General features: G+C 35.8%; 1 protein-coding gene across 5 annotated transcripts in view; it reads right to left on the bottom strand.

Moving 5' to 3' along the window:
* EXOC2 (exocyst complex component 2) overlaps positions 1-27230 on the bottom strand; it is a 131958-nt gene that overhangs the window by 92414 nt on the left and 12314 nt on the right. For 3 of the 5 annotated variants that reach the window (XM_080582254.1, XM_080582252.1, XM_080582253.1), the window contains exons 2-6: positions 25654-25809; positions 21203-21379; positions 19614-19740; positions 10049-10162; positions 5696-5820 (exon numbers count right to left, since the gene is read on the bottom strand). In XM_080582254.1, the coding sequence (XP_080438380.1) occupies positions 5696-5820; positions 10049-10162; positions 19614-19740; positions 21203-21379; positions 25654-25771 (661 nt within the window). In that variant the 5' untranslated portion in view covers positions 25772-25809. Of the gene's footprint in view, positions 1-5695; positions 5821-10048; positions 10163-19613; positions 19741-21202; positions 21380-22104; positions 22255-25653; positions 25810-27230 lie in introns of those variants that run through there. The other 2 variants (XM_080582256.1, XM_080582255.1) reach the window with 2 other exon arrangements.

Below are 27230 nucleotides of genomic sequence, written 5' to 3'. Positions count from 1 at the left end.
TATGAAGGGAAAGTTCGAGTCTTTTTTCAAACATGGTCAGTAAATTTTGCTTTTTTAAGGTTGCATTAAAATAATAATTGGTCTGCTACAGAAATTGATTGTTGTCTTTGTATAGAGAGGCAGCATCCACCTGAGACTAAACTACTTATCACAATTTACATATTTTACCTGCAATCCTTTATCAGGTCATCTCCATCTCAGCTTATATTGCACATTGCAAGCTCCTGTTCTTATTATTTCTAGCATTACGATACCAGAACACAAGTTTTCAACAAAGAAACTTAAATCAGAAACAATTCTTCATTTCCCCACTGAGCCTACATGTGAAGGCCCAAAAAGCAATAAGAAGCAATTGCTCTGTCATTGCCTCACATTTTGCCCTTATTCAGCATATGTATAATGTAGCACAAGGATACCCTAAACCTTCAGCAGTGAGCATCCCTGGGAAAGCCACACAGTGAACTTAAAAGCACATCAGCTACTGCTTCATGGTTACTAAGAGGCATGATCTTAATTCTTTAATAAGCTACACCTACTGTGAGGCACAAGCGTGCACGTAAACTGTAACTTTGAAGTGGCTGACATGCTGTCAGATACATGCCAGATAAATGCAGTAGCCTTGTTTATTCCGGGCAGCTTGCTTCCATAGCCCTGTTCTTTCTTGACCTCTATGAACCTCTATATTTAAAATTAGTAGCCATAACGTCACACTGTTCTTACCTTCTGAAGACTACATTTTACTGCTGAAAGCAGGAGGACAAAAATAACATTAATAGACATCTGCCACACCAAAAGCACTCAACGCAGACCTATTCTAGCTATAACAAGTCAGCTGCATAGGACTCAGGTACTCATCATGTGTTTGAATTTGGTTTAATCAAATGCATGCGTCTAAAAAAAATCACGCCATTTGGGAAAATGTATATGAGACTGAAGTAGTTCAAAAATGCAATATGCAATAAAATGTGAATTAGATGCTACAAAACAGGAACATGACAACAGCAAAATCTGGTGCAACTGTCTGATGCCGTAACACTCAATAAACCAGTTGTAGACTAGCATTTAGTTGGGCAAAATAGAAGAGTGAACTGAGATAAGAACTAGTGATGTAAAAAACACTTCAACATTAGTCAGTCAGTCTAATTAATTTGCCAACAAAATCGCTTATGAAAAATTGGCTGTAGGTACTCTCTTTAAATTCACACATGACATAACTCCTCATTCCTTCCAGTACCCCGGAGCTCAAAAAATGTGAAGTTTGATCAAAACCTGCTTTTGAAGAACACTTTAAAAAACGGAATCAAAGAGATACGTATATGGCAGATAAACAACAGTTTTCAGTTTCCCAAATTCCCAGTCTGACTCAGAATTGAATATAGATATAGTGGTTTCTTTTGTTTTAGTTTCAGAAGAGTTGAATTAAACAGACATAAAGCCAACGGAATACGCTTATTCACACTGAATCAGATCCTGCATCACTGACATTCTCATCCTCAAATGGGCCGTAAACAGTGAAATGCAAAAATATTTCTATAGGAAGAAACCAAGAGGCACTGACCAGATATACAGGATCATTTCAGACAGGTAAGCATTACCCTAGCTTATGTATTAGGTAAGATATTAGACAAAAGGACACTCATGGTCCAAGTATCCCATCAAACAGTCTTTCCCACAGGCGAAGTATCTGAACAGGAGAGGAAAGGGGAAAAAAGTAATAGAGCTGTGGTAGCCAGCAGTGTTTTGTCTCTATAGATTTTTTTTTTTCTGAAGATCACATAAAATTTTTGTAGTTGTAATTGCACCAGAACTGTTGCCATGACAAACTAGAGCATCAAAACTAAACCTCAAATTTGTTCAATAAATCTATGTTTCAAAGAAAACACAACGACGTCCTTGCTTGCCAATATGGGTGTCATACTTGCATGTTTTTGAATAATTGAGCAACTGAAGTGGCCGTTTCCCTATTTTCCTCCTGTCACTTAAATGAGAAGAAACTGTGGAGCCCAGGGTTTCTAAAGAGCACTTCTGAAAAAGTATATTCAAAGTAAATTAATTTTCTAGCTTTCCAGAGACTTCTGTGTTGTACGTGATTTACTCATGACAATAAAATATTACATCTCTCCAAGCATATAAATAGTAGCCCCTTGAGGAATGCTGCTTTCTAGGTTGCGGTTAGACTTACAGGAGATAAATCAGCTGAACTCCCTGATGCTGACAAATGGATCAAGTTGAGGTAAGCCCAGTTCCCCTCGGCTCAGTTTACGGCTCCCTTCGGCTGACGAAATAAACTTCCTGTTGAACATCTCCTCTGCGACAAAGTCACTGTCAAACTGTTAGCCAAGCTAACAGACAACGAGACGTGTAGATCTGATAAGACAATTCTGTTTTCCAAGAAATTAGACCAAGGGTTCTGACCTATTTGACCTCTTATTTTCTTAGTAAACGCTTTCAACTTGCATGGTATAGTAAACATCTTGGCATAACGTTTTATGGTTTTTGTTGCATGCTTGTGAAAATATTAAAAGTAATGTAAACGGGTAATGCAGTCTGATGGCACACTTAAAATCAGACCGATCTCACTGATCCCTGCTACTGAAAAAAGCTACACTAAAAGTGAGCGATTCACTGATCAATTGCTCAAAAAGGGAGCAATTTCCTTGATTAATTTCATATATTTGCAGTAAACATTGTTAACAGTGTATGAGTTACAAAAGCGTGTATAAATGTAAAAAAGATGTGCAAATAGATGAATATGAAACACTTGGTAGAGCAAGTGCTACACTTTTAAAAGTGATCTTCCTACAAAAAGTAACATCTTATACCAATTCAAGGAGAACTAGGAGAAACAACCATACACTGATGGCTCCGATATACAACGACAAAATCCCACACAGAAATGGAGCTGACCTAGAGTCTATAAAGCATAATCACTGGGGTTGGAAAAAGTGTTCTATGATATTTAGAGAGGAAAATCAAGTGCCTAAGTTTCTCCCCACCAACGGAAATGTATCTTCAGAAAACACATGAGAAAACACACCCCCAAAAATCCCAGACCAAGCATTTCAGGACATTGAAACTACCCTGGAAGACTGATATAGATATAATTAATAATGATTTTCCCTTCAGTCACTTTTCATCTGTAACAGTCGTATGCTCAGCAACAAACAATGAAAGTTCACAGAACCAAGGCTGCATCCCTAAGAGTTTGTGCTGAAGCCAGCTTTCAGCTTTCAAACAAACTATTCTTGATGTAGTTTTGTTTACATGCATACAAATTCTTGTTGCATCTTTCTTCTAAAGGAGAAAAAAACACAAATTCACCATTGTATAGGCAGGAAAATGGCATGATATCGTCTCACACAACTGCTGTCAAGCCAGAGTATAATAGGATTTTTAATTTTGTTCTGTTAAAGAGCTTGAATTTCTTAATTGCGTACCTAGAATTAATTTTGATTGCCTTTTTTTTTAATTTTGTATCAGCGCTGTTTCTTCAAAACAATGTTAATAATGCTCTATGCTGAATTCTTTTCACCCTTCCTTTGAGGAAAATGCAGTGACCAAATGCTTTGGAGAAAAGCCTTGACATCTGGCAGGAGAGCTGGGTGATGGTGTCAAAGATACCCTTTTTTTTTGCTGCCACCGGAACTCTCTCCTCATCCAACTTAGCTGTTGCTTTTAACTATCACAGGTACAAGTCTCTCAAAAGATATGCATTTTTTTCCAGCTAGAATCCCTCAAAAATAATTTTTTTAGACTGAAAAGAATCCAAACCCTTTCTGCATGGGCAATTAATGGGAAAATTCAAAAGAGAAATGCATATTAAAATGCTATAGAAGGAAGCTGTGACCTGTAATGCATCCTCATTAAGAATGTGGTCTCAGAAGTTGAGAACTAAATATTACATTGATTTTGAAGTTCCTTGAACTCCAGTGTTATAACTGTGAATGTGTAAAGGAGTAAGACTTCAAGTCTCTAAATTTCTTCTACAACAACATCAAGGTCATTCTCTTAGCACTATTTTAATGCACTGTTTATAACAACACAAGATACAAGTCTGCTTCCTTTTGAATACTTCAGGGAGATCACTATGAGAAAGACAAAACAAGCCATTTTGGTTACAGACATAAAGTGGCACCAAGAACCACGAGTCATCCCATTTTGAGTGCATAATTCATCTGAAGGACTGCATGGATGAAATCTAATTTTAGGTAAATTAAACACTGTTACAGATAAGAGATGCAAAATAGTATTAAATCTATCACCATTTTTAAAATTCAGAACAGAGCATTTTCAGTGAAATAGAGATTGCTTTCCCTACCATTTTATTAGTGTTTTTTATATTCCAGCTACCTTTCTGGCCTCTCCATTTTTCAGGCAATCGGTTTCCAGAGGCAAGAAGCCTACACTTTAAAAATGGGACAAGAAAAAAACCCACTAATTCGTGCTCTTTCTAAAAAGTCACAACACTCATGGTTTGCATTAGCTTTCTGTAAATCCTACTAAGCCTTTGCTAGTCCAAAAAATAATCTTACAAGATAACACGTATGCCCACCAGCACTGATTTTTTTTCCCATAGCAGTAACTGTTGGGAAACAGAACTCTGAACCTTAGAGTATTTATAAGCTTTATATGTTAAGCAGATTTGGTTGAAAAAAAAAAAAAAAAAAAGGTCGCATTTCAATATTTTTTCAAGATTATTTATGTTTTTGAACTATTTTTATAAAATAGCATTTCAGATTTTCAGGATATTGAAGACTACTACAAAAATTAGCCTACTACCAATGGGCATTCTTAGAATTTAATAAAAATTTGGTTAAAAAGAGCTAGCTAGAGAATGCCTCATAATGATTTCCCTTCTCCCTGAGAGGCAAAAGTGGCTAACAGATGGTTAGTGAGTGGCCTCTAAGGGGGTCAACGGAAAACCAGCGCTTATCCAAAGCAGGGCTCCCAAAACCAACAGAAGTGCTAGCTTGGCTGAGGCTATGAGTAGATAGATCCAAATTCACTCACTCCACAGTACTCATAACACAGGATCACAAGTGGTAATCCTGCAATACAAAGCAGTTGTACTGTATACATGCATACAGCATAATAGTAAATGTCAAACCTCCTAGGGATAAGCCCTGCACAGACAATTTCTTAGCCAACACAATCCTTAGTCCACACACATTTTATGCATTAAGTAAATACACAAATTTACATATACATATATATACACGTATATATATAAAATGGCACAGAAAATTAATGTAATCTCTCTACAGAGCTGCATTTTCCCCTCCAGTAAGCGGAATATAAAGGCTGATTTCCTAAATCTGAGTGCATTGAGTATGTATGTAAATATAACAATTAACTATGAGATAAGGCATCATGAAATAGAAACTTTTATGTTGCTATAGTTTGTAAATCATCTTAGTATCACATTTAGTTCCATATTTCCCCACTTTTCTGGATCTGTGGGATATACAGCTCCAACAAAAGCCTCTAATTCCTGTCAAATACTTTTGGTGCGATTATTTGCAAATACAACACAACAATAAACTAGTCAGTCCCAGCTTGTGACCAAAATAACACAGATTTCAGACTCATACACTTTCAGAAAAAAATGCAAAGAACAGTATTTTTAATATTAAATCCAACTATACATGTAGATACTATCTTCTCTCTTATAGCATGCTTAGTAAGTACAATTTACCTGACAGAGCATCTTGTGCTTCAAAAAATGTGCTGAGACCTCCTTTCACATAAGCCAGACTCCCCTCATTTTTCTTATTAGCTTGTTTCTTCAAGTTCACAACAGCTGTTTTGAGCTGATCAAAACTGAAAACAAAAAAACACCATGACATTCAAGAAACAACTAAGGTCACCTAACGAATAAATAGAACAAGTTACTTAGAAAATAAAGACAGCTATTGTTGCATAAACTATTAAAAAGAGTAATTGCTAAACCAGTTTACTTCCTGAGAATGACAATTTACTGTTAGTCTGTATATTTTTGTGCCTTTTTAAAAATTTTCAATCCTAAAAGCAGTTCCTACTGCTTATGATGGAATAGACTTCTCTATGGTACAAATTAGTTAAGAAATTCTTCTAAATATGCAATATTGCTCTTAGCTAACTGCTTTTTTATATTAAATCTGCACTAATAAATCACTACACTTAGTATACTAGATCAACTACTGTAATGTTTATAATGACATGTTTAACTCTGCAGTTTAGCCCAAACCTTTTCACTTTCAGTTTCTGAAGTCCTTCAACATTTTTATTTTTGGTTTGCAAATGCAGTTCAGAATTGAACAGAATATTGATGCAAAAAATAAAGAAAAACTGAACGAATTTCTGCTTTATGAAATTGTGTTTTCATATGTAGTCCACTTCCTTTTTTTTTTTTTGAAGGATGCTTTGAAGTAGAATATTAATATCCAATTTATCATTGTTATTTATACAGTATGTTTCTTGTTGTCTTGGTTTCCTAATGTTTCTAGACCAGTTTATATTTGATTTCAATTTTTTATTTCTTGCAAGCAGGTGCAATATGATCTCATTAGTTACATTGCTGAGACTCATAAAAACACCACAACAAAGAAGCTCAGAAATACAAATGCATGACTTTCATTCTTAAAAAAGTCCTTTCTCCTAACTGCAGGACAAAGTGATCTCCCTAAGACAAAAGAGTCAGATGAAAAAGTGCACCATACCTCTGAGTATAGAGAAAAAACAATGGAGTAAAGAAATAAAGATACAAAGCAACTCCACTGATAGTTTTTGTCTGTTTTAAGCTGTGGTAGAAAAAGATATGTATTACAAAACAAGAACAAGCTTTGGATCAGGCAGCAAGAAGGCTATCACCACCTGCTGGGAGACAAGAACACTGGTGCACTTAGAGGCATTTTACTTTTCATACCAATAATGTCACATCATTTTACTTTATTTCCTGTTTCCATCTGCTGGTCAGAAACCACATTACCCAACGGCTGGATTACTCTACTTGGGCATACGAGAAGTACTTACCAGCAGCATTTTCAAAGTAACAAAAATCTGCACGGTTCTCTTTTTAAGCACTATTTCATGTTATCTGATGATCTAATAGTATGTCTAAATAGTTTATTTTTATTTGTCAGGCTGTTGCCAGGGAGGGGAAAAAAAAAAGATGTTATTTTGATTGCTTAAAAAAGAACTTCCTTCAAGGAAAAAACATACATAAGCTAACCAAAACATCAGCACACCACACATTTAGCACTCCTAATACCTGAGGTTACACAGAGGACGAGAACTAAACCATTGCTGTGTATTTCTGGAACAACGGCACAAATCATACGGGCAAGATAATTCAACAATTAACAGCAACAGAATAGAATATATCTAAAACTAGACATTCTGAAGTGGGAAAAAAACAATTTTGCTTCTTAAAATAAAATTATGATTAGATTCAATGCATGATTAGTTTCATCCTACCCTTTGAGTCATTCTTTCTGTTGACAGTTTTTCACGGCTTTTGGACCTTCAACACTAAGACTTAAATTTAAATTTTCTAAGTCAATGTGAACCTTTTTATTCCACTAGAACAAGGGGAACATGACTTGAAGCTGTTGATATTCAAAGACTTTCCTTTGCCCAGAAAGATTACGAACTTAAATTGATACTGGAAAAAAATATGTTAAAAATATTTCTTAACAGGAAGCTTCACATTCACATCAGACCAGATTTTAAGGCACTGAACCACTGTCATAGTACAAGGTAAAAAGGGGCCATACAAGCTAATGTATCAGTTCACAGTAGTGATGACCGGAAAATATCAGTATTTTTGCTGACACCTTGTCATATTAGAGATATAACCATCACATTATGCTTTTGTACACATTCTATGGTAATAAGAGTCATGTAATCAATTCTAAAAAATCATTTAATCCACTTTTTGGATCCAAGGCATCCTTAAAGGTACCTTAGTCACCTATGACAGGCACCCATCAAAGCAAATCTCAACAGCCTCCAGTGACAGTGATTCTGCAGCTTTCCAAGTTACTTGGTTCCAGGTCTTATGCAATCTAATATCATTTTTAATCTGTATGTAACCTAGATCTCCCTTGCTGCAAACTGAGTCAGCTGTTCTATTCCTAGCAAACCAAGAACAATTGACGTCTACTCTTGAACTGCCAATACATCTTTCAGAACACGCATTCTGTATTAATTCTTTCTTTTCTACCAGCACTAAATTCATTCAAGCTATATGCCCACAGACATTTATATACTTTTATTTTTGTGATCAGCTACCACCTTTCTTACAGCAGTGGCCAAAACTGGGCAGAGCACTTCAACTGCTGCTAAAATAATGCCAAGCAGAATAATTATCCCCATATCTTACATAACCCTGCCTTGGCGATACACCCCAGAAGATGATTTGTACTGGGACCGCCAACTGGTATTTATGGCATGTTACAAACACCAGATCCTTGTCTGTGCTGCTGTTGCCTAACCCAGGGTTCCAAGAACTCTCCACAAGCTTCCTGGACTGCTTGAATCCTGCAACATTGCCCTTCCAGCAAATACTAGGGATGTTAAAATCTTCTCCAAGGAGACACATACATATAGCACTCTGTACCTTCAGCTGACTGCAAGTTGTTACCCTGATATACCTAACTGCAAGTCCTTGTCACCAAGTTGCAAGCCCACTGGCAAAAATGTTCCCACCCCACTTTTTCAATTGAATCCCATTTCTCACTGACAGTTTTTATTCTTTAAAGAAAGATCCATGCCTACCGAAGCAAAACATGCTGCCTCTGAAACCAGTCCTACAGCCAGCTGTGAACCTACAGGATGCATCCACTACTACCTGAACCTTTCAATTTCATCTATAATTAAAAGAAAATACCTGGGTTTCCATGTTCTTCACCACTGTACCCAGAATTTGTAATCACTCCTGATCTGTCCTACATCTCTCCAGGCAGTGCCATGGTACCCACATGAATGAACACCAAAAGGGCCAAGATTCAGGCAAACTTCTTAAACATAGTTACATTAAAAGTTGTCTGTTCTTTCTTAATTTGTCTCCCAAACTTTTTAAAAACCTAATGGTCACTGAAGAAGTTACCAGGTTGTGATAAATACAGTTAATTTTGAATCATCCTTCTTTTAGTTACCTGATTTCAAAAGATGCTATCATTGTGTGTGTTTTCATTAATAATGGTCCCTTGTTGTTGTTTTGGCCCCACTATTTATCGCTCTGAGAGCAAATTATTTCCCAGGCATATTAATGAATATATTTTTGAGCTCTTAAAGCAAAAAAAATCTCCTCCCCCTCAAAAAACAACAACAGCAAACATTTGTTTCTACCATTAGATTATAAGAAAATATTAAATAAATTTGTAGTGTTGTTTCCCTTCAAAACACTAATCAGAATAACCAGCAGAAAGCAGAACTCACCCTCTCTAGTAAAAATGCCTTCACATATTATCTGAACACCATCAGACAAAATTCAGAACTCATACATGCAAAAGTATGCATATGTAATCTATCCATGTAAGTACACATTATTATGAGATAGATACAACAATGAAGAATCATCAATATTTTAAGACTTTCCCTAAAGATTTACTCACTTGTCCATCTTCTTTCTGCAGTAGAATTTTCTACAGGAGTTGACTGAAAGCTAACTGATAAGAGTTTTACTCTTAATCTGTTCAGTGCCCTCATCCTGACCCTCTAGTCATAGTCATGACTTAAGTTAACACCTGGAGTTTCCACTTAAGGCCGTGCTTCTTGACTTCTTGGCTCATAATGAGATTTAGCCTGAAGCAACGCAACTGCCATCTTGCACAGAAAAAAAATAAGCCACAAATTAACTCTGGTTAAAACTGAAGTTCTCCTCCTATCCACACTGAGAGAATTGGCTTTGTTGATTCAAGTCCCTACCCAAACAGAAATACCACAGGCAGTAGAGACTACAGGCCTATTACTTTAATGTCAATCACCAATGACACATCTACTTTATAACGAAAATGCAAATCTACTTGATATTATTAAAACAATAATTTATATAATAGCAGCAAACCTTGTTGTTGAATGATTCTCAATCAGGTACCAGGCAGCAGAGAAGTTTTCACTTGTGAAATCAGCACTCATCCCAGGGAACAGTGCCTCTAAATCTTTTTGAGGAAATCTGCCTCTGAAAAATGAATATTTATTTCTTCAGTGAGATTTATTCTGGTAAACAGCTTACAATTTAAAAAGTCATATAAAACAACAGCTCATGTTCCAGCAAAATGTAAATACGAATTTGCAACTCACTGTGAAAATAAATCTGGTATTGCAGACATAATGTGATCAGGAAAGAAAAGATAGAAATCAAATCTAAGTAAAATTAGTTGTATCATTTTGATTCCACCACTGTGCATATGTAAGAAAGTTTTGTCTATACAAAATGTTTCTAAAGAAAGAGAACTGCTGTCTTGAGAAAATGGGACAAACTCTCTATAATACTACTAATATTCAAACGCAGGACCATAAATACTGAATGTATTCTAAGTTAACTCTATCCTTTAAAAGGGGAAATCACTGCATCAAGCAGAGTAGAGAATATTCTCTATAATCCACGATATAGAGACCCTAATATCTGTCTAACTTTAAAACCACAGGACACCACCAGGTTGACAGCTTGTTAGTGGTCTTGCACCATCACTGTCTAAAGGCCCATTTGCAGCAGAAGTCCAACGGACATGTGAAAGGTGACACAGCATACTTCCAGTATATAAAAATCCTTAGTTAAAATTATCCTCTTGCAAAACAGAATACACTGATCTGCCCGTTGGTAGTATACAAAACATGAAGGAGAAGTGGGCATGTGTCAACTGAGAAATAGCATGTTCTGTTTATTTTTATACAGTCTTATGCTGCGTAGAGAAAGCATGTGAGCCAATTCCTTGTGAAAGCAGATTCTCTGCAATGGCATTTTTGAAACTACAAGTAGTTTCTAAGATACTCATACAGAAAATGTATTCCATTCATTTTAAGTCAGTGAAAAAAAAAAAAAGTTAAATCACTTTTTGATGAAAACATGACAATATTCTTCTCTCAGTCCAGACACACATTTAACACTTGGCCCATATTCATTCCACCATGCAGTCCTAATACGTCACCAGGTACACGCACCACTGTTCTTTACCACCAGCTGCATTCCAACTTCAGAAACTAATTAAGCCAAAGTAGTTTAAAAATGCATTATTTAATTTGGAGATCACAAATTTAAACTCAAAAGTCAATAATATCCCTCTCTGATGTTCACAAGCTTGGTGAACTCTGCTATACAAAGAATATTATACACAAATGCAAACTTGTGGTACTTTGCATTTAGGATCAAACTTGGCAAATGGGATCAGCTACTGGAAATTAATTTTAAATGTACAAAAAGACATTTGAATGGACATCAAAGTGATGTTTTGTTAGAAAGATGCTTGGTTTTTCTGTACTCTAGACGTATTTCGCAATGGCTAAGGCTGTTTTTATGACAAAAAGCAAAAAGCAAATTAAATGAAGTAAATCTAAAGGCAGGCACATTAAAAAGTACAATTATACAGAAATAAAAGTTGTTTTCTATAAGTTTCTATTCATATCCAAATGGCCTTTCACACAAGCAGGTAAAAAGGACCACATACATAATGACATGGCACAGAAATCATTCATCACTAGCACCTGATTATAGCAAGGGCATGAAACTTTTTTTTTTTTTTTTAATGTTCAGAAAAAAAGTCAAATGCAATGCAAGGATAAGCGGTGACAAATATGAGAATTAGGGAGACAGGGAAAACTGTGAGAAACGAATGCACCAGCTAATAAGGAAGGTCCCAATATTTCTCTAAGCTCAATGAAAAAAAGCAATAATGCAATATAAAATTATAAGCATAAGCAGTAAGATTAAAGATTATCAATGACCTTGACTTTCATTAAAACCAGTTAGTGAGCAGAAAATGCTCACTAGAAGAAAACTTTAATCTATTCTTCCCTGAAATACATTTTAAGACAATAGCTTATTTTTTAAAGTACTCAAAAGTGCTACCAGGCATAAGAATTTACAGTACAATATTTCACATGTGATATATCCCATGGCTGCCCAAAAAATCTTTTATATTAAATCCATATGTGGTACATTTTTAAAATGCTAAAAACAAAATCAAGAACAACAAAAAATCATTTTGTTGCTTTGAGACTCAGAACTCTTCTGCAAGTACCACATAAATGCACATACATGATACAGAAACAGAATTTTGCTCGATTTTTCAGAACTTCAATATATTTCCTCAGAAATCAACAGAAATAGATATAACACAAAAAGCACAGCCACTCAACAAATATATTGTTACCAAATGCTACTTATTACTACAAGATTGCAAGACATATGCATGACAGTTTAAGCTTAAACATAAGCTATATAATTCCTAGGAAAGAAAAAAAAAAAAAAACAACACATAAGTTGAGATAAAGATCACTTATTTAGCTAGGGATGTAATAAATTCCTGCAAATGAGTTTTGCCCACAGAATGTCTGAGAGAAACAAAGTTTTTTTTTCAGTTTGATGTTTGACTGCATTGAAAAGTTATTGGGAGCTTTTTTCCAGCAGATGTATTTGTGTAGAATCATAAATTAGCAATGCATTTATGGGTGCTTTTATCTGTCTGGACATATTTTAGACATAGTCACAACAGAGTAGAAACATGAACGTGAATGTGTGTGGTACGTTAACAATACGTTTTACTCTATAGCATGTTACACTTATTTTCAATCATAAATTTTACCAGTAGTTTTTCCACTAACAGATATGGGTAGCTTGAAATGACTTGCTACAGCTGTCTTCACAACAAGCTGCTCACTAAGAAGTTCAAACTGAAAGCGACTGTATTTCTGCAATGTCTGGCCAGATGCATCTGAAAAGAGACTGACTCCATACACACACAAGTTTGTTTCATTAACTTCCATTAGCAAATTAAATAAATAAGTCCTTGGAAGTTGTTCTCATGAAAATTTGCTTACCATTTACTTATAAACAAGCACATATGTGACTTGGAAAAGTATTTCTGTTTTACTCATTTCAACATCATGGGGTGAACATGAACTAGTAGCAAAAGCTGAGTTCATGCTAGCACGCAAGGAAATTGTTTATCATTTTCGGTGGATTTGCTAGTTCTACAGAAGTCAATTCAGGAAGCAACTCTTAATACTCTATCATTGATTAAAAAGCAATAACTGTAAAAGGAATTACAACCAGAAAATGAACCCAGAAAGAAAAAGAAGAAGTAAATTTACCATCTTTGAAGACTCTATGCATTTCCCTACCTTTAGAGTTTCAGCAAGGGTAAACATATTGGATTTATATACTTTCTGCTAGGCAGACTATTTTGCTTAAAGCAAAACCAGATCTGGTAATAAAGTTCTAGCTAACATTTTAAAGTAGTCTTATTTATCCATCAGAACTATTAGGAAACAATTTAAAATACAAAAGAAATTAAAACTTTACATACTATTGATATTCATGAGATAATTGTAATACAAAAAAAATGGTTTCAAGCCACTGTATACTTTCACATTCCTCAAACTTATTTTGGCTGTATCTAATACTGTCATGCAGTGCCCCAAAACGGTCCTTGCTTCCACATAAAGGGCACGCACATGTAGTTTGGATTCAAACTTCATAAGGCACAACCAATTCCCTTCTGTCACACCTACCCAACAATACAAGTCCATCCCTCCATGACCCCAAACTTAGGTTCCGTATAGCCTAGTACTCCGTAATTCAACATCACAGCATATATAAGGTCTTGCAAATTTTACTACAGAAGTTGTGCATATACAGAGCATTTATATTCTCCAGCGGTTTAAGATCAGCTGTGATCTCAGTAGATAAATCGCATCCCAGACCAGTCACAATTTAACAGCAGAGTTCTTGAGTAAATGGATACAAACGAACAGAGCTTGACGATGAATGCAGCTTAGCAAACTGTAAGTTTTCTGTAAAGATTATTTGCTCCCAGGGTCTCACAGTATGTTTTCCAGCATGCGTGGCAACATATACAGATTAAAGGCAGGTCCAAGAACAGGATACAGCCACCAAAAGGTAACTTGAACCTCAATTCCACAGGAGTTTATAGGTCAAAAGGAGCAACTTTAAATAAACACAGATTCTGAATACCAACCAGCATAAACAAGCTCAAAGTAGGGCTGTTGTGCACTCCCCCTCTGTCTGGTACCAGCCAGACTCCTAGAAGCAGGCTAAGGACCAGCTGTGCTGCGTTAATCATACATGCGAGAAGGCCAGCATAGAGGACACTGGAGTAGACTAAACACGATGAATCAAAAGGTGTTAACAAGGGTCTCTCCGCCAGCAAAAAGACAAGGATGCGCACCGGCAATGACTCTCTAGCAGTGCTGGGTTTATCAGAAATATGACAACAAAATGACAACCATATCTGAGTAATGGCAGAATGTGATGAGAAAAATCTACGAAGAAATTAATAAGTAGGTAGCTGAAACTGATGCATCAGCCTTATAAGCAGTAAGCGTTACTATACTTTTAGCGTCATAACAGTGTGACACATATCCTGCATCTCTCTCCTAGTTTCCACATTTTTTTCCTCTGGTGTCACTGTGATAAAAGTTTCCACGAGCCCCTTATATTCAAGGATGAAATTGCTGAGTTTCCGTATGCTCCATTTAAAAATAAATACATTATCCTAGCCTCCAGAAAGTCTTTTCCCATCTCAGGGCAGCAAGCTGATGCTTGCCGTTAGGTGGCAGCGTAAGATCATCTCTTCCTCCTGCCAGACGAACTGTTTTGGAAGCTGGCGTGGGAAGAGGGAAGCATCTGCATTGAGTGGGTGGATATAGAAGTATGTGGAATGTACTTAGCATGTCAGCGTTTGCTTTCATGTACGAGATGGATCCACCATAATGACCTCTGCTACATGCAAAACAACAAACAATACTCAAAATTTTTCAAACTACCGCCAGGTCTGCCTGCAGTTACTTAGTCTGACAGAGTAGGTAGGGGAAGCAGGGAACCTTTCACATAAACAAGGACTTGTTGTGCAAGAGGGTAGAAGCGTATGCAACACATCTGAGCAAGCAGTTCATTCACAAATCTTACACAGTTCTTAATTTTCCACCAACTGATTTCACCCGGTGCTCTTATGAAATAGGTCTCACGTATTGTCTCCCAGAGCTGCTCAAAATCCTTGTCAGGACATGACCTACCAACATAGTCCCGTAACCATCCCACACTGTGAACACCAACCCAAGCACTGCAACATAGCTGTTACTGTTAGTATTTTCATGCCAACTTTCCACACTTCTCAGACTGAGGTCACTACTTGGTATACAATTTTTCTTCCTGCAAGCTATTTAAGTCTCCTGTAAAGATTTCTGGCTACATCTCCCTAACACCACAGCCAGGAATATTCCTTGGGGTGGAGGGTGGCACAGACCTGCTTTGCACTTAAAGCCAGATGGCGATAGAAAACCAAGGCTCTAAGTCCTTAATAGATCCTGAAAATTAATAAACTAGAACTCAAAGATTAAATATTTTAAATATCTGTTTTCTTTTGTGAAGGAAGTACTTCACAGCATGCACACAATGTGCACTAACTGATAGCAGTGCAACAAAACCTCATAAAATGGGATCGGTTCTTTGTTCTAGGCTATGAATTATACAACCATGGACAAAGTGTACAGGACAATAATGTGTGCAAACACTCTTCTATTAACACATTTGTGACTTGATTATGTTTCAATAGTGATTTGTAACCAGCAAGATACAGCTTTATTACAATATGATTCATTTTGTTATTTAGCAACTGATATTCTTTTTCTTCCCCTTCATTTTTTTTGAAGTTATTTTTGTGGCACAACAACAGGAATTAGGTCTTGGAAAACACGAAGGGCTTATCAGGTAGAAATTATTAATACTTAGTACTTGTTAAGCTCGCAAGCTAAAAGATGATGCTGTGTATGCATTAAATTCCAGTCATTCACAATTAACCTCCAACCTTACACCTACTGAGTCAGAATAAAGTTTTTGTCCCCATAACAGCCAGCAGTTTAATGAAATGTTGTACTAAAGCACTGTTATGGAACCTTTTTTTCTAGTATTTCATTGTCCCAATTGCAACACCTTGAAAGTAAGTACTCAGCTGTGTAATTCACACACTATGAATAATTTTTAAATGCATTTTAATTGGACTAAGTACCATAAACATTTTTAAAGCCCACAAACGCAACTTTTAGAACTGAGCATAATCTATATTAAAAATAAAATAAACCGCACAGGACAGGTGATCTAATTCTTTCCGGGATGTCTTTTCTGTATCATTTGCTGATGACTGACGACCACTTTCTGGAAGGACTTCTTTCTCTCCATGTGTAGGCTACCCACTTCCTGCCTGCTCTTCAGCGTGCTCCCCTCTAGCTTTTTCCTATCCCGGCTTCTTACAACTGGTGTTCACTCTGTTTTTCTCTCTGATCCTTTCTTTAAGTGCTTCTTTTGTTTACCATGTTTGTATGACCAATACACGGCACTCCTTTCCTTTTCTTATCACCCATCAGGCTGCAAGGCAGGGGGTTGGAAACCCCACCAAGTCAGCCCAATGCTAAACAGTTCGGCTTCAAAAGGGAAGTACATCCCAATTTGCACACATTAAAAAATAGTTTAAAGAAGCCAAAGGTATTAACAAAGGAGAAATCAGCTATACTACCGAGTCCAATCTCTTTTTATACACAACTGTTCTTTATCATATTAGGCTTTTATTTTAAAACATCCCAAGATTCCAACAATTTTTATCACTCCTAGTGATAAACTATTCCCATGCCTAGTAATGGTTAATGCTAATAGCCTACTTATAAACTTCCCTAATTTATAATTGCATTTTTTTCACTACCTTGTAAAATATTTCTCCCTCCTCACCCACCCTCTACTTCAAGTACTTGCAAACATGTTTAACTAAACAACATGGTATTAAAGATTATTTTATGAAAGTAAACACTGTATTGCTCCAATTTTTCAAAAAATTATGAAAAAAATCCATTGGGGAGACACTTAAAGTTACACGCAGATGTTCCATCTATATATAGTCTTAACTATTAACACTATGCTGTTACCCGCAGTATGTGAGCAGCCCAGGCTTTTCATGTCTTTCCCCATCTCTTTCCCGTCTCCACGATTCTCATTCCCTCTCCACAACTATTTGTAATATTGACTAGTGTTTCTTCTCTCAAACTCGTCATTTTCAACAGCAGTGCTTGCCACAATCTTCATGTTTCACCTCCAGTGAACTTGGAGGTGAATAAACAATGAACTAGGCTTGATGTAATGCTTCCCCAAGTATTTCTTTATCCCACTCCACCCTAACCCCACTCCAGAGTTCTTATTTTCTACCTGTATTTACATAGTTCTGACTTCCTTTTTTTTTTCTTTCTTTTTCACGCAAAATCTGAGGTTTCATTAACATGCTTATTCCCTAATGCTTCCAGATAAAGCTTTTAAAACATGGTATTTTTCTTTTCCTGTTTAACAAACATCCAAACTAATGACTTTGAATTAAACTAATCTTAAACTGATTCTCTTCAGGTTTCTGGTAGACAATTCTTAATCTATCAAATTCACGCTGTCATGACTGTAAGAACTGTTAATTTTGGTTATGTAGTTGAGTACTACAATAAAAGTTTTCTTAAAATAAGCAGAACTTGTCATATCCAATGCATTTACAGAAAGAATTCTTGTGAGAAACACATAGATAGACGACTGATGCAACAGAACCAACTTAAAGTTATCTTGACTTAAATTCCAGATAAAATAATAGAAAAGCTGTTACAGGGCATTCAACAAACAGAAAATTAAAGCAGAAAAAAATAGTTTTAACGTCAGTCAGAAATGTTTCGTACAATATTTGAAAACATATCATACAGGCTTTAAGATTAAGTGCTTCACTGAAAAATGTGAGACGTGACATGTTAGTGTTTAGCAATGCCAACAGAATATATCACATGGATTAAAGAACTAGCTAATTACAAAAAAAAAAAATAAAACAACAGTAACATCAAAAAGCAGATCAACCAGTGGAGAAACAAACCTGAGAAAATCCACACATAAAGTTTTAATATAGCCCACGCTACTTTTTCGTTTGTATTTGCATCACTTGCTAACTTTGTCACCGACTTTTTTTTATTAATAGTTGGTGAAAATGTTAAGTAACGAAAGACTCTGTCATCTGGAGTAAGAAGACCAACTTGTCTAGGAAGCAACAAACAGAACAGTGACAAATGTAAAAAGATACAGCTAAGATAAAAGAATCCGGATCACGGCTACACAATAATGAGTGGCCATGACAGTAGCAAAAGTAGCAATTTCAGAGAATTAGCTAACAAATACGTCATTGCTAGTTCCCCATGTAGCACTGTGTTAAAAAAGGATTATTTTATTTCTTGAATTTACAAACAGGGGACGGAGGGTGGGAGCAGACACAAGAAGTCTTCCCGTAAGACTCTGGAATACTGTCCAGTTCTAGAGTCCCCATTTTAACAGGACTGTAAAACACGAGGAGATGAAAGAAGCATCTGTAAGAAGCTACGCCAAGAGGCTGTTGAGAAAGACAACAGACAACATCTTCAGCTTATTAGAAAAAAATGAGTTAGCAATTTGAAAAGAAAAATATGTATTTTAAGTAGGAAAGAAATGCATAACCAGAGTCTGGAAGCTGATGATAGATTCACTATAAATCCCATACAGATTTTGAGAAAAGTGCAGTTTCCCATCAGAACAAGGTAACAATGGACGCTGGATTTTCTTCAATGTGATGCCCTCAAATCAAGACTGGATATCTTCTGAGAAAGCAGTAAAACAATCACAGATCATTGAATTGATGCAGAAATAACTGAAGTTTAAAAAAGCCTGGGTTGGGAAGACTTTGGATCGAATATTTTAACAACTTTCCTAGCCTTCAGTTCTATGAATCTCTTCACATGAAGAACTATGAACTGGTCAGATTTGGAGCCCTAACAGTGTCTTTTTCAAAGCCCTCTGATTCTGTTTATCGCTTATAAGAAAGTTTCTATTTCAGAAAAAAATAGTCATAAAGTTCACCATACTTATGAACAAAAGTAAAGGAGTCTGTGGGTTGGAAAATGCTATTAATATTTCAATAAAATAAACCAGTTGTTGTGGTATAATAAATCACATTTTACAGTGCAATTTTAGCAACAGATAGCAATCTAAACATCCCTAAAAGCCCCATGAAACTCAGATGCAACAGTAAGTATTCCATAACTACAATATATAAATCCAAAGCCTTAGGTTATTTACCAATCCTTGTAACTAAACATCACTGGAGTTCAATATATCTGCCTTTTAGATTATCTACAGTTTTAATTGATAATCCAAAATAAGGATTATGAAGTAGGACATTGTTGCTCATCAACAACTCTTCTGAGTCCCAAATATACCATCAGCTAATACACGCATGTTTTTTTAAATCTCTCCCTGTCTCATAAAGCATTAAAACTTTTCTGGAATTTACAGAGGCATATATAGAGAAAAATGCCAAAAAAAAAAAAGTGTATTAAAGGCATTTGGTACTCACTTGTCTATCTCAATACCAAGTGGATTAGCTGGACGTAGAGACAAGGGGGGAATCCCTTTATTCCTATCAGTGCGCATGTCATAATAGTTCATTTCATCCACCCAGACAGCAGACTGATCCAAGATACCTAGAGAAAACAAAGCACATATCCTTAAAACAACAATGGCTGTCCAGCACTATCAAATTCTAACATACTGAATTAATTTGAAAAATCCTGATAAATGTAAAATGCATGCCTAGGTAATATATTGGAAGATACATGGTAAAACAACCTGGATACAATTATGCTTTTATTTTCTTATAGCTACTGAAAAATTATTAATGACTGGAAATCAAACATTAGCTCTTACAGTATGCAGAGGTCCACGTAAATTAAGAGCGTTTTCCTGATAACAGTGTATTAGTATTTTTCATTCCTTTCGTACTTTGCTATCTGTCCATGCCTTGTCATCTACTGCTTTCAAAAGAAGCATTAACCTGGATGCCTTCTTATTTGCATAATTTAGGAAAGATTCCTTTTCTGTGCCACTCATTAACGAAAAAGTAAGTCTACTTTGGCCACATGACAAAATGGATGACTTAAGATCTCAGTGAACACAGGACTGGCCTTGTTTCCAAAGCTTTATACCACATACAACAGAAAAAGGTAAAAAAACAATGGTTCTTGGGCCCTGGTCAAAAATCCAGCCAGCCATATTTTTCATCATCCTCTTCTTTAACATACCCATCAGATACTCAACATCAGAATTTACCCGGTCCCCAAACCTCGGTGTTTTTTGTGGGTTTTTTTTTTTGAATACTGATTTTTCTCTCCACCACCAAAAGCTTCGCCATTACCACTTGCTCATGTTTCCTCTTTCTATTGGTAAGATTTTAGTACAGCCTGAAAGAAATTAGGCTTTATTTAACTGTCAGTGAACTGCAGAGAGAAGAAGCCTAAAATAGTTACTCTTGTGTGAATCCCTATGTTTTAAAAGATGACTATCCAGCTTCATCAATGAGGTGTTTGAAAGAAATATTTTAAATCCAGGATGTATTTAGACTGGATTCCAGATAAAGCAGAGTTCCTAGACTGCTTGACAACATCATTTTAATGGTTAAACATCACATCAAAAATACTTCATGCTTTCCATCTTGCAGATGGTTTGAATTACAAATAAGAAATGGCATTGAGGACTCAGCTTTCATTTAAAGATCAACTGTCAGCTCAGGATTTAGGTGTAAAGCTCACAAACTGGTTTATGTGTTGGAGTTATCTAGTAAGCTTCAAAGCAACATGAATAATTACTGGATGTTATGAACTTTTTGAAAATTTTAGAATTTTGGTGCTCCTGCTTATAAATAAAAAGGGACACTTTATTAGTCATTGAGGACTTTATTCAGGATATTGAGAAAGCAGGATTAATTTCACAAATCACCATGAATTTATACATGTATACATTTGCACATTTTATTGTTTATAGTATGATTTTTCTAGACAACTGAAGATGGTCCTGAGGTGGATCCATTTTAAACATACATTTTATTTAAACAGTTACTCAGTCATACGTTTGTTTAGCAAATAAAATAGTTGTGAGTTTGAACAATACCTATTTTTTCAGGTTTCAGCAGTTTGAAGGAAACAGTTGAAGTTCCTTTGCCACCAGACTTTGTAGTGACAATAATATCTCCCTTGTCATTTTTAGCCTGTCCGACTCGACACACAATTTTACTGGCAGACATCCACTCGGCAGTTAGCAGACAGTTGTGCCCACATATTGTTAAACCTGGGGAAAACAAAACAAAACAAAACAACCTACTATGAATAAAATTATCTTCTGAAATTCTTTAGGGCAAATATGTTTATGATGCTTCATATATTTTACACGCACACACCCATGATGCTTCTCCAGTCCCGTGTTGGCAGCTACAGCAAGAGTCACAAATATATTTTTCAGATGTTCCTTCAGCTTTAGTGTTAGAGTTTAATTTAGTGTTAGCATTTAGTTTGGTGTTTAGCATTTAAGAACACCTCTTAACACTTACAAGTCAAGTTACACCTTAATATGAGGTCAGGCTTCCTGGGGCTTCATATATCTCCTGCAGTCAGACTAATTTGACCAACTGACCAATAAATCTGATCAGATAAGGACTCTGGATGCTGGAACAGATGTATTGTTTTCTCAGATCTGGAACAATTCCCATATTCCCAGTTTGAGTTTTCTTGTCATGAAGACCTAGCAAGATCCTAATTTCTACAGTATCAATACAGGAAAGTCCCTAAAAGATTTGATCTGTAAGAGAAACTTCGTAAATTTCCTCTTAACTAAATAGATTAGTTTCCTCCTCTATTACCTAGAAATACTTTACCTTATGTTCAAACTGACAAGACCGTACTATTCTGTTGGCTGTACTGGAATATAAGTTAGTCAGGCATAGCAGTTCTTCCCCTGTTGGCTTGGCTTTTGTTTTGAATTTCTAAAAAGCTCTGACCAATTTAACAAATACTTACAGACAGAAAAGGGTCAGCGTATGTGGCTCAGCACCAAAGCTTCACACTTACTTTTTCTCACGATTTAAACCTCTGACATTACACAGCAGACAAATTTGGCAGTTTTCATGGTTTTGTCAGACATAAAAATGCCTTACTCCCTGCCAAAACCTATTTTGAAAACAAAAACCAAAATATAAAAACCAGAAAGGCCTTGAATCTATTACAACTGAAGGTAATTTTACTTGAGAAATGACAGTAGATAAGTTTCTTTAAAATGCCTGAAGGAGGAGAGGGGGCAAAACAAAAAACAAACAAACAAAAGTATTTTAAATTAAAAAATACTTTGGTTGTTCTTTTTTTTTTTTTTTTTGCAACATTTCAACTAGGCCAGAGTTTTTAATTTTTGGAGGGGGAAAAAGCCCACACATTTATGATGCATGTGTTTTAACCTTAGACTATGCTAAGTCTTTTCTGTTTTTATGCTAGACATCTCTCTGATGGAGAAAAAGACTACAGCACTAAATAAGACTGACAGAGTTTGTCCAAATCATTCGTAAGGACAGGTTTTCACCCCAGAGTTTAAAAGGTCTGAGTTCATACTTAAATTAATACTTTAAAATCAATACCTGAGCTTGAGCAATTTAGTAGGGTAGAAATTTTTCAAGAACTCTTTTGATGATCCTTGTATCAATTATTTTTTACTCATTGGAGGTTCCTAAAGCTAGCAAAAGAACATGATCACACGATCCAACACTTTAAATGGAGGGAAACTATCTTTATCTGTATCTCAAAAATGCAGAAGTCTTGATTAACATTCTATACACCTCACTAAGTACAGTAATGGCAGAAGACAATTTCTGGGGAAAAAAAAAAAAAAAAGAAAGAAAATCATGTTCAGGGAGATCCTCTGATAGTAAAAATAAACTTTTTTTTTCTCCAAAAATGAAAGAACTTCCCTTTAAATAAAACTTAATTTTAATCTGCTGCATAGTATGAGGATCCTTGAGAACGTCATACTGGGGGTCTAGTTTTTATAGGGTATTTTGGAGAGTCCAGTCCACTGCCTATTTCAATAAATAGGCACAAGTAAATCTCATGAGACTTTCCAGTTTTGGCTAAGCTTATAAATTGACAATTTTACAATGCCTACAAAAATACAGCTGCAAATGTCTTAGAAGACAAACTAAACCTTGAGAGCATAAATGTTGCGTGCATCTCCTGGACTTGACTTTTTGTACCATGAGCTATAGAGTTACAAATAAAAAGTTTATTTAGTTTCAAAGATACAAATAGATTACAAGAAGGCTCTCTTTTAAATGAAACCGAAAGACATATTCTCCTATTATGTGATATTACGTTTATATAAAAAAATAGTTTCTTGCTTTTCATTTTACTTTAATGCATCTCAAGTAGCAGATTATAAACTTTATAAAACCCTCACTCAAACTTGCTTAAATCGCATGCCTACAAAGACTCACTTTTGCAAGTATTTCCATTCAAGTCACAGGGACTATTTACATGCCTAATTTAACCATGAAAAGAAATCTTTACGTGTCTGGGGCCTTAGTCACTTACTGGAAAAAGCTGATAATCAAATGAGCTAAGGGGGAAAAATACAGCAAACCATTTTTTTTCAACCTCAAAACATAAGACTATTAGCAGCTATATGTTATAAGAGTTACTCTGCGAAAAACAAAACCCAAAAACCTCAGCAGACAATCAGCTGTAATACTGAAACACAGTTCAGGATATGTCTTCCTTCCAAGAACCTAGCATTGATCACTTACGAAGAGATTATACCAACGAACTAATGAGGTTATTGAGATCCATGAACCATACAAATACACAAAAATATACTTACCTATAACACTATCAGTTTTTGAGTATTTCTCAATAAAGATTCTTTAGCGTACCGCAATCTTGTCTAGCAGCTCAGCAAAATACTACTTCCTCTCTAAAAGATGCAGCAAATTGAAATGAAGGGGAAAATTGTAGTAGCTTACGCTTGGCCATAAAGTTCATTGTGGTGGCCAAGAATGGAATTTGGGAATCTTGGTTTACAGCCATGAAGTGAAGTATTGCTTCTAGCAAAGCCAAACAAAATTCCAATGGACTTCAGAGGAGTCATGATTCCACAACAAATTAGACAGATTGTCTCTAGCATGAATGCTGAAGTACACATATGCTTAACTTAGAGAAGGAATATGGGAAATTCCAGTAGTTATAGTTAGCTTGGATTTCAAAAAGATTTTACAAAGTCCTTCTCAAAAGGCTTGAGAATATTAAGCATTCATAGGATATGATTCTCAAATGGATAAATGGCTTGCTAAAAGACAGAAACAGGGCTACAATAAATGGTGTGTTTTCACTGAGGAAACCTTCCACAGGGCATGTGATAGGAACTCTGCTGTTCGCTATATTTGTAAATGACAAGATAAAGAGGTTACAAAGTTTGCTGATGATATGAATTTATTCACAACATAAAACAATAAAAGCTAGAACAAAATGCAGAACAGACCTGATGAAACTGAGTGGTGCTATAAAACAGCAGCTGAAATTCAATGAACAATGCACACATGCAAAATCAATCTTAAATTCACAGATGACAGGCCCTGAACTGACTACTAACCCTCAAGCATTAAATCATGGGACTACAGTAGGCAAATAAATGAAAAAAATCAGCTTGGTGCTTAGTGGTAGTTATATGGAAAACAGAAGCCTATGAAAGAAACACCAAACACAAACGAGAGTAAAGTATTATGCCACAGTGCATTCATATCCTGAACACTATATGTATCCAAAATGTTGTTCATCCAACTCAAGACATCAGTAATAAAACTGAAAAAGATTCACTGAAGAAGAAGAAGAAGGGTCAAAAACACAGGCAGAGAAATTAAATCTGTTAGGACTTCTTAGCCTGAAAAAGAAGCAACTGAAAGCAATGGTGGTCAAGATCTATAGAGCGAGAAGAATCACAAAGAAAACTGCTTGTTCCCTCTTCCAATGCTAGAACTATGATGGTAACTTCCAATGAAGTTAACATGTTAAAATCAGAACAGTGAAGGTGAGAGTTCTGCAGGCAATGTGTAGCTAAACTGTTGAATCAGTTTTGCCATAGCCTGTTGCAGATGCACTATGGACTTTTACACTAATTCAAGGAATAGAAATGCTCAGTGACTTTCTCAATACACGGAAAACACTTCTGATAGAATAGTACCCAAGCTGTAAAACCTCAATGCCTGGGTAAGTGGCAAAGGAGAGAGTTGTGTTACATCTACTCTCTTCTTGTACACTCCCACAGGCATTCATTCTTAACCAGTGCTCGGCGCAGGATGCTGAGTCAGGCTAACAGGCTGTCTAACAGAGTATGGTCATGCTGATTTGCTAGGTGTGGATTTGGGGATTCAAGTGCATACTTGTGAAAAAGGTCATTTCTCGTAACATGCAACGTAGACTTTACTATGTTATTTGCAAAGAAAACACATCCCTAATCATAACCTAAATGTGACGTTCTATAAATGTGATGTCCCACAGTCTCAAAAGTAATAAGTTTTCTTTTCAACTTACCTATGAGATCTGTAGGCCCAGTTCCCAAATTTTCTCCTCGAATTGTCACTTTTGTCCATGAGATGCCCTCGTTGGGAGAGATGCCTGTTACAAGTGGGGGCTGCCGTGCTCGAGACATGATGTCGACTTATTTACTGGAAACCGAGTTACTTGTGTCTGTTCAGAAAGAAACAATAATTTTAAAAAATACTTTATTATGTAAAAAATATTTTAAAACCTTTGAGTTTTTCTTCTGAAATGATAGAGACAAAATATGAACGTACATATGAAACACCACTCTCAAAGCCCTTTTTGTCACACAGTTATCAAACAATATGGAATACCTACACCTTCTTTACACTTAATTTTTTTATAATAGGTATAGCCCTAGTTCTGGATTGAAAAGGAAAAATGAATTTATAAAAACCCTAAACCCTCAAAATGCTTAATAGACTCCAAATCACTTACATTAGAATTCTTCAGTCTTCTATCAGAAAGCTATTACTGCATTCCCTAGAAAGTTTAGAATCGCTAAGCTAAGTAACGGACTACAGTTACACATTTGCAGTGCTTCTTTCCCATCAAAAGTTGACCGACTTGCACAGACACTCCTATAGGGAGGAATCCCCAGCACTGATTTGTATTACGCATCAACATTTAGACAATCTGAGAAAGTTAAAACATTACTACAGACACTACACTAGCAGAGAACATGAATAAAACAAATAATATCCCAACAGATAAACAAACACACACAGAATTCTCAAAAAAGCATTTCCGTAAGAGTATTCAACTGCATCAGAACACCAGTATGGCACCCATGTCATGCAGCCTACATTCAGTTTACTATTAGATTGATCATGATGATCATGAATTCCTACTCCTTATTAGCACTTCCCCTTGTGCAGCTCTGCAACTGTAGGAAGCAGGTAAGTATAACCAGAAGCACCTTAGTTCCCAACTTCTCCACATTTACAACTTATACATACAGCCTAGCCTCCCCACAGGTATACAGGTCCTACAGAAGTCCTAAGACAGGGAAAACATTTAAGGACTTCCATGCTAACTTTGCATCGCCTATTCCATTTCATCACTTCTGAATTCTTCTACTGAGACAACAGCATCCTTAACAGTCCAAGTGAAAAAATAAAACAAAAATAAAAAATATCATTTGGTATCATAAAGTTATCTATAATCAATTTCTAATATGAATTTATCTGAACTGGGAAGGTAAAAAAACAAAAATAACCTATGGGGAAAAATATTTTTAATTTTAAGAACATCCAAGAATGATGAAACTGTTCAGTATTAAAAAAATCTTAGGTACACATACAGAACACTTCAGCACAAACAATTTTAAAAGTTCGGGTTGGTCAAAAACACATGGAATAAGGCAAGCTTCACAACACTTCTTTTATTAAGTTTTATGTATTTTTACCTTGGATTAAAGTATATTTTCCTACGTTTACTTGCAATAGTCACGAAACCCAGAAACTCTGTAAATCATCCTTAAAAATAATAAACTACAACACACTTGCAGTTTCTAAGCAATTAGGAAATATCTGAATGAAGAAAGTTATCTTGGTCTCTGCCACTTT

Source organism: Anser brachyrhynchus (genome assembly GCF_964034855.1).
Source record: "Anser brachyrhynchus genome assembly, chromosome: 2".
NCBI classification, from domain to species: Eukaryota; Metazoa; Chordata; class Aves; order Anseriformes; family Anatidae; genus Anser; species Anser brachyrhynchus.
Note: the sequence above shows the minus strand (reverse complement) of the source record. Positions and strands in the feature narration are given on the sequence as shown.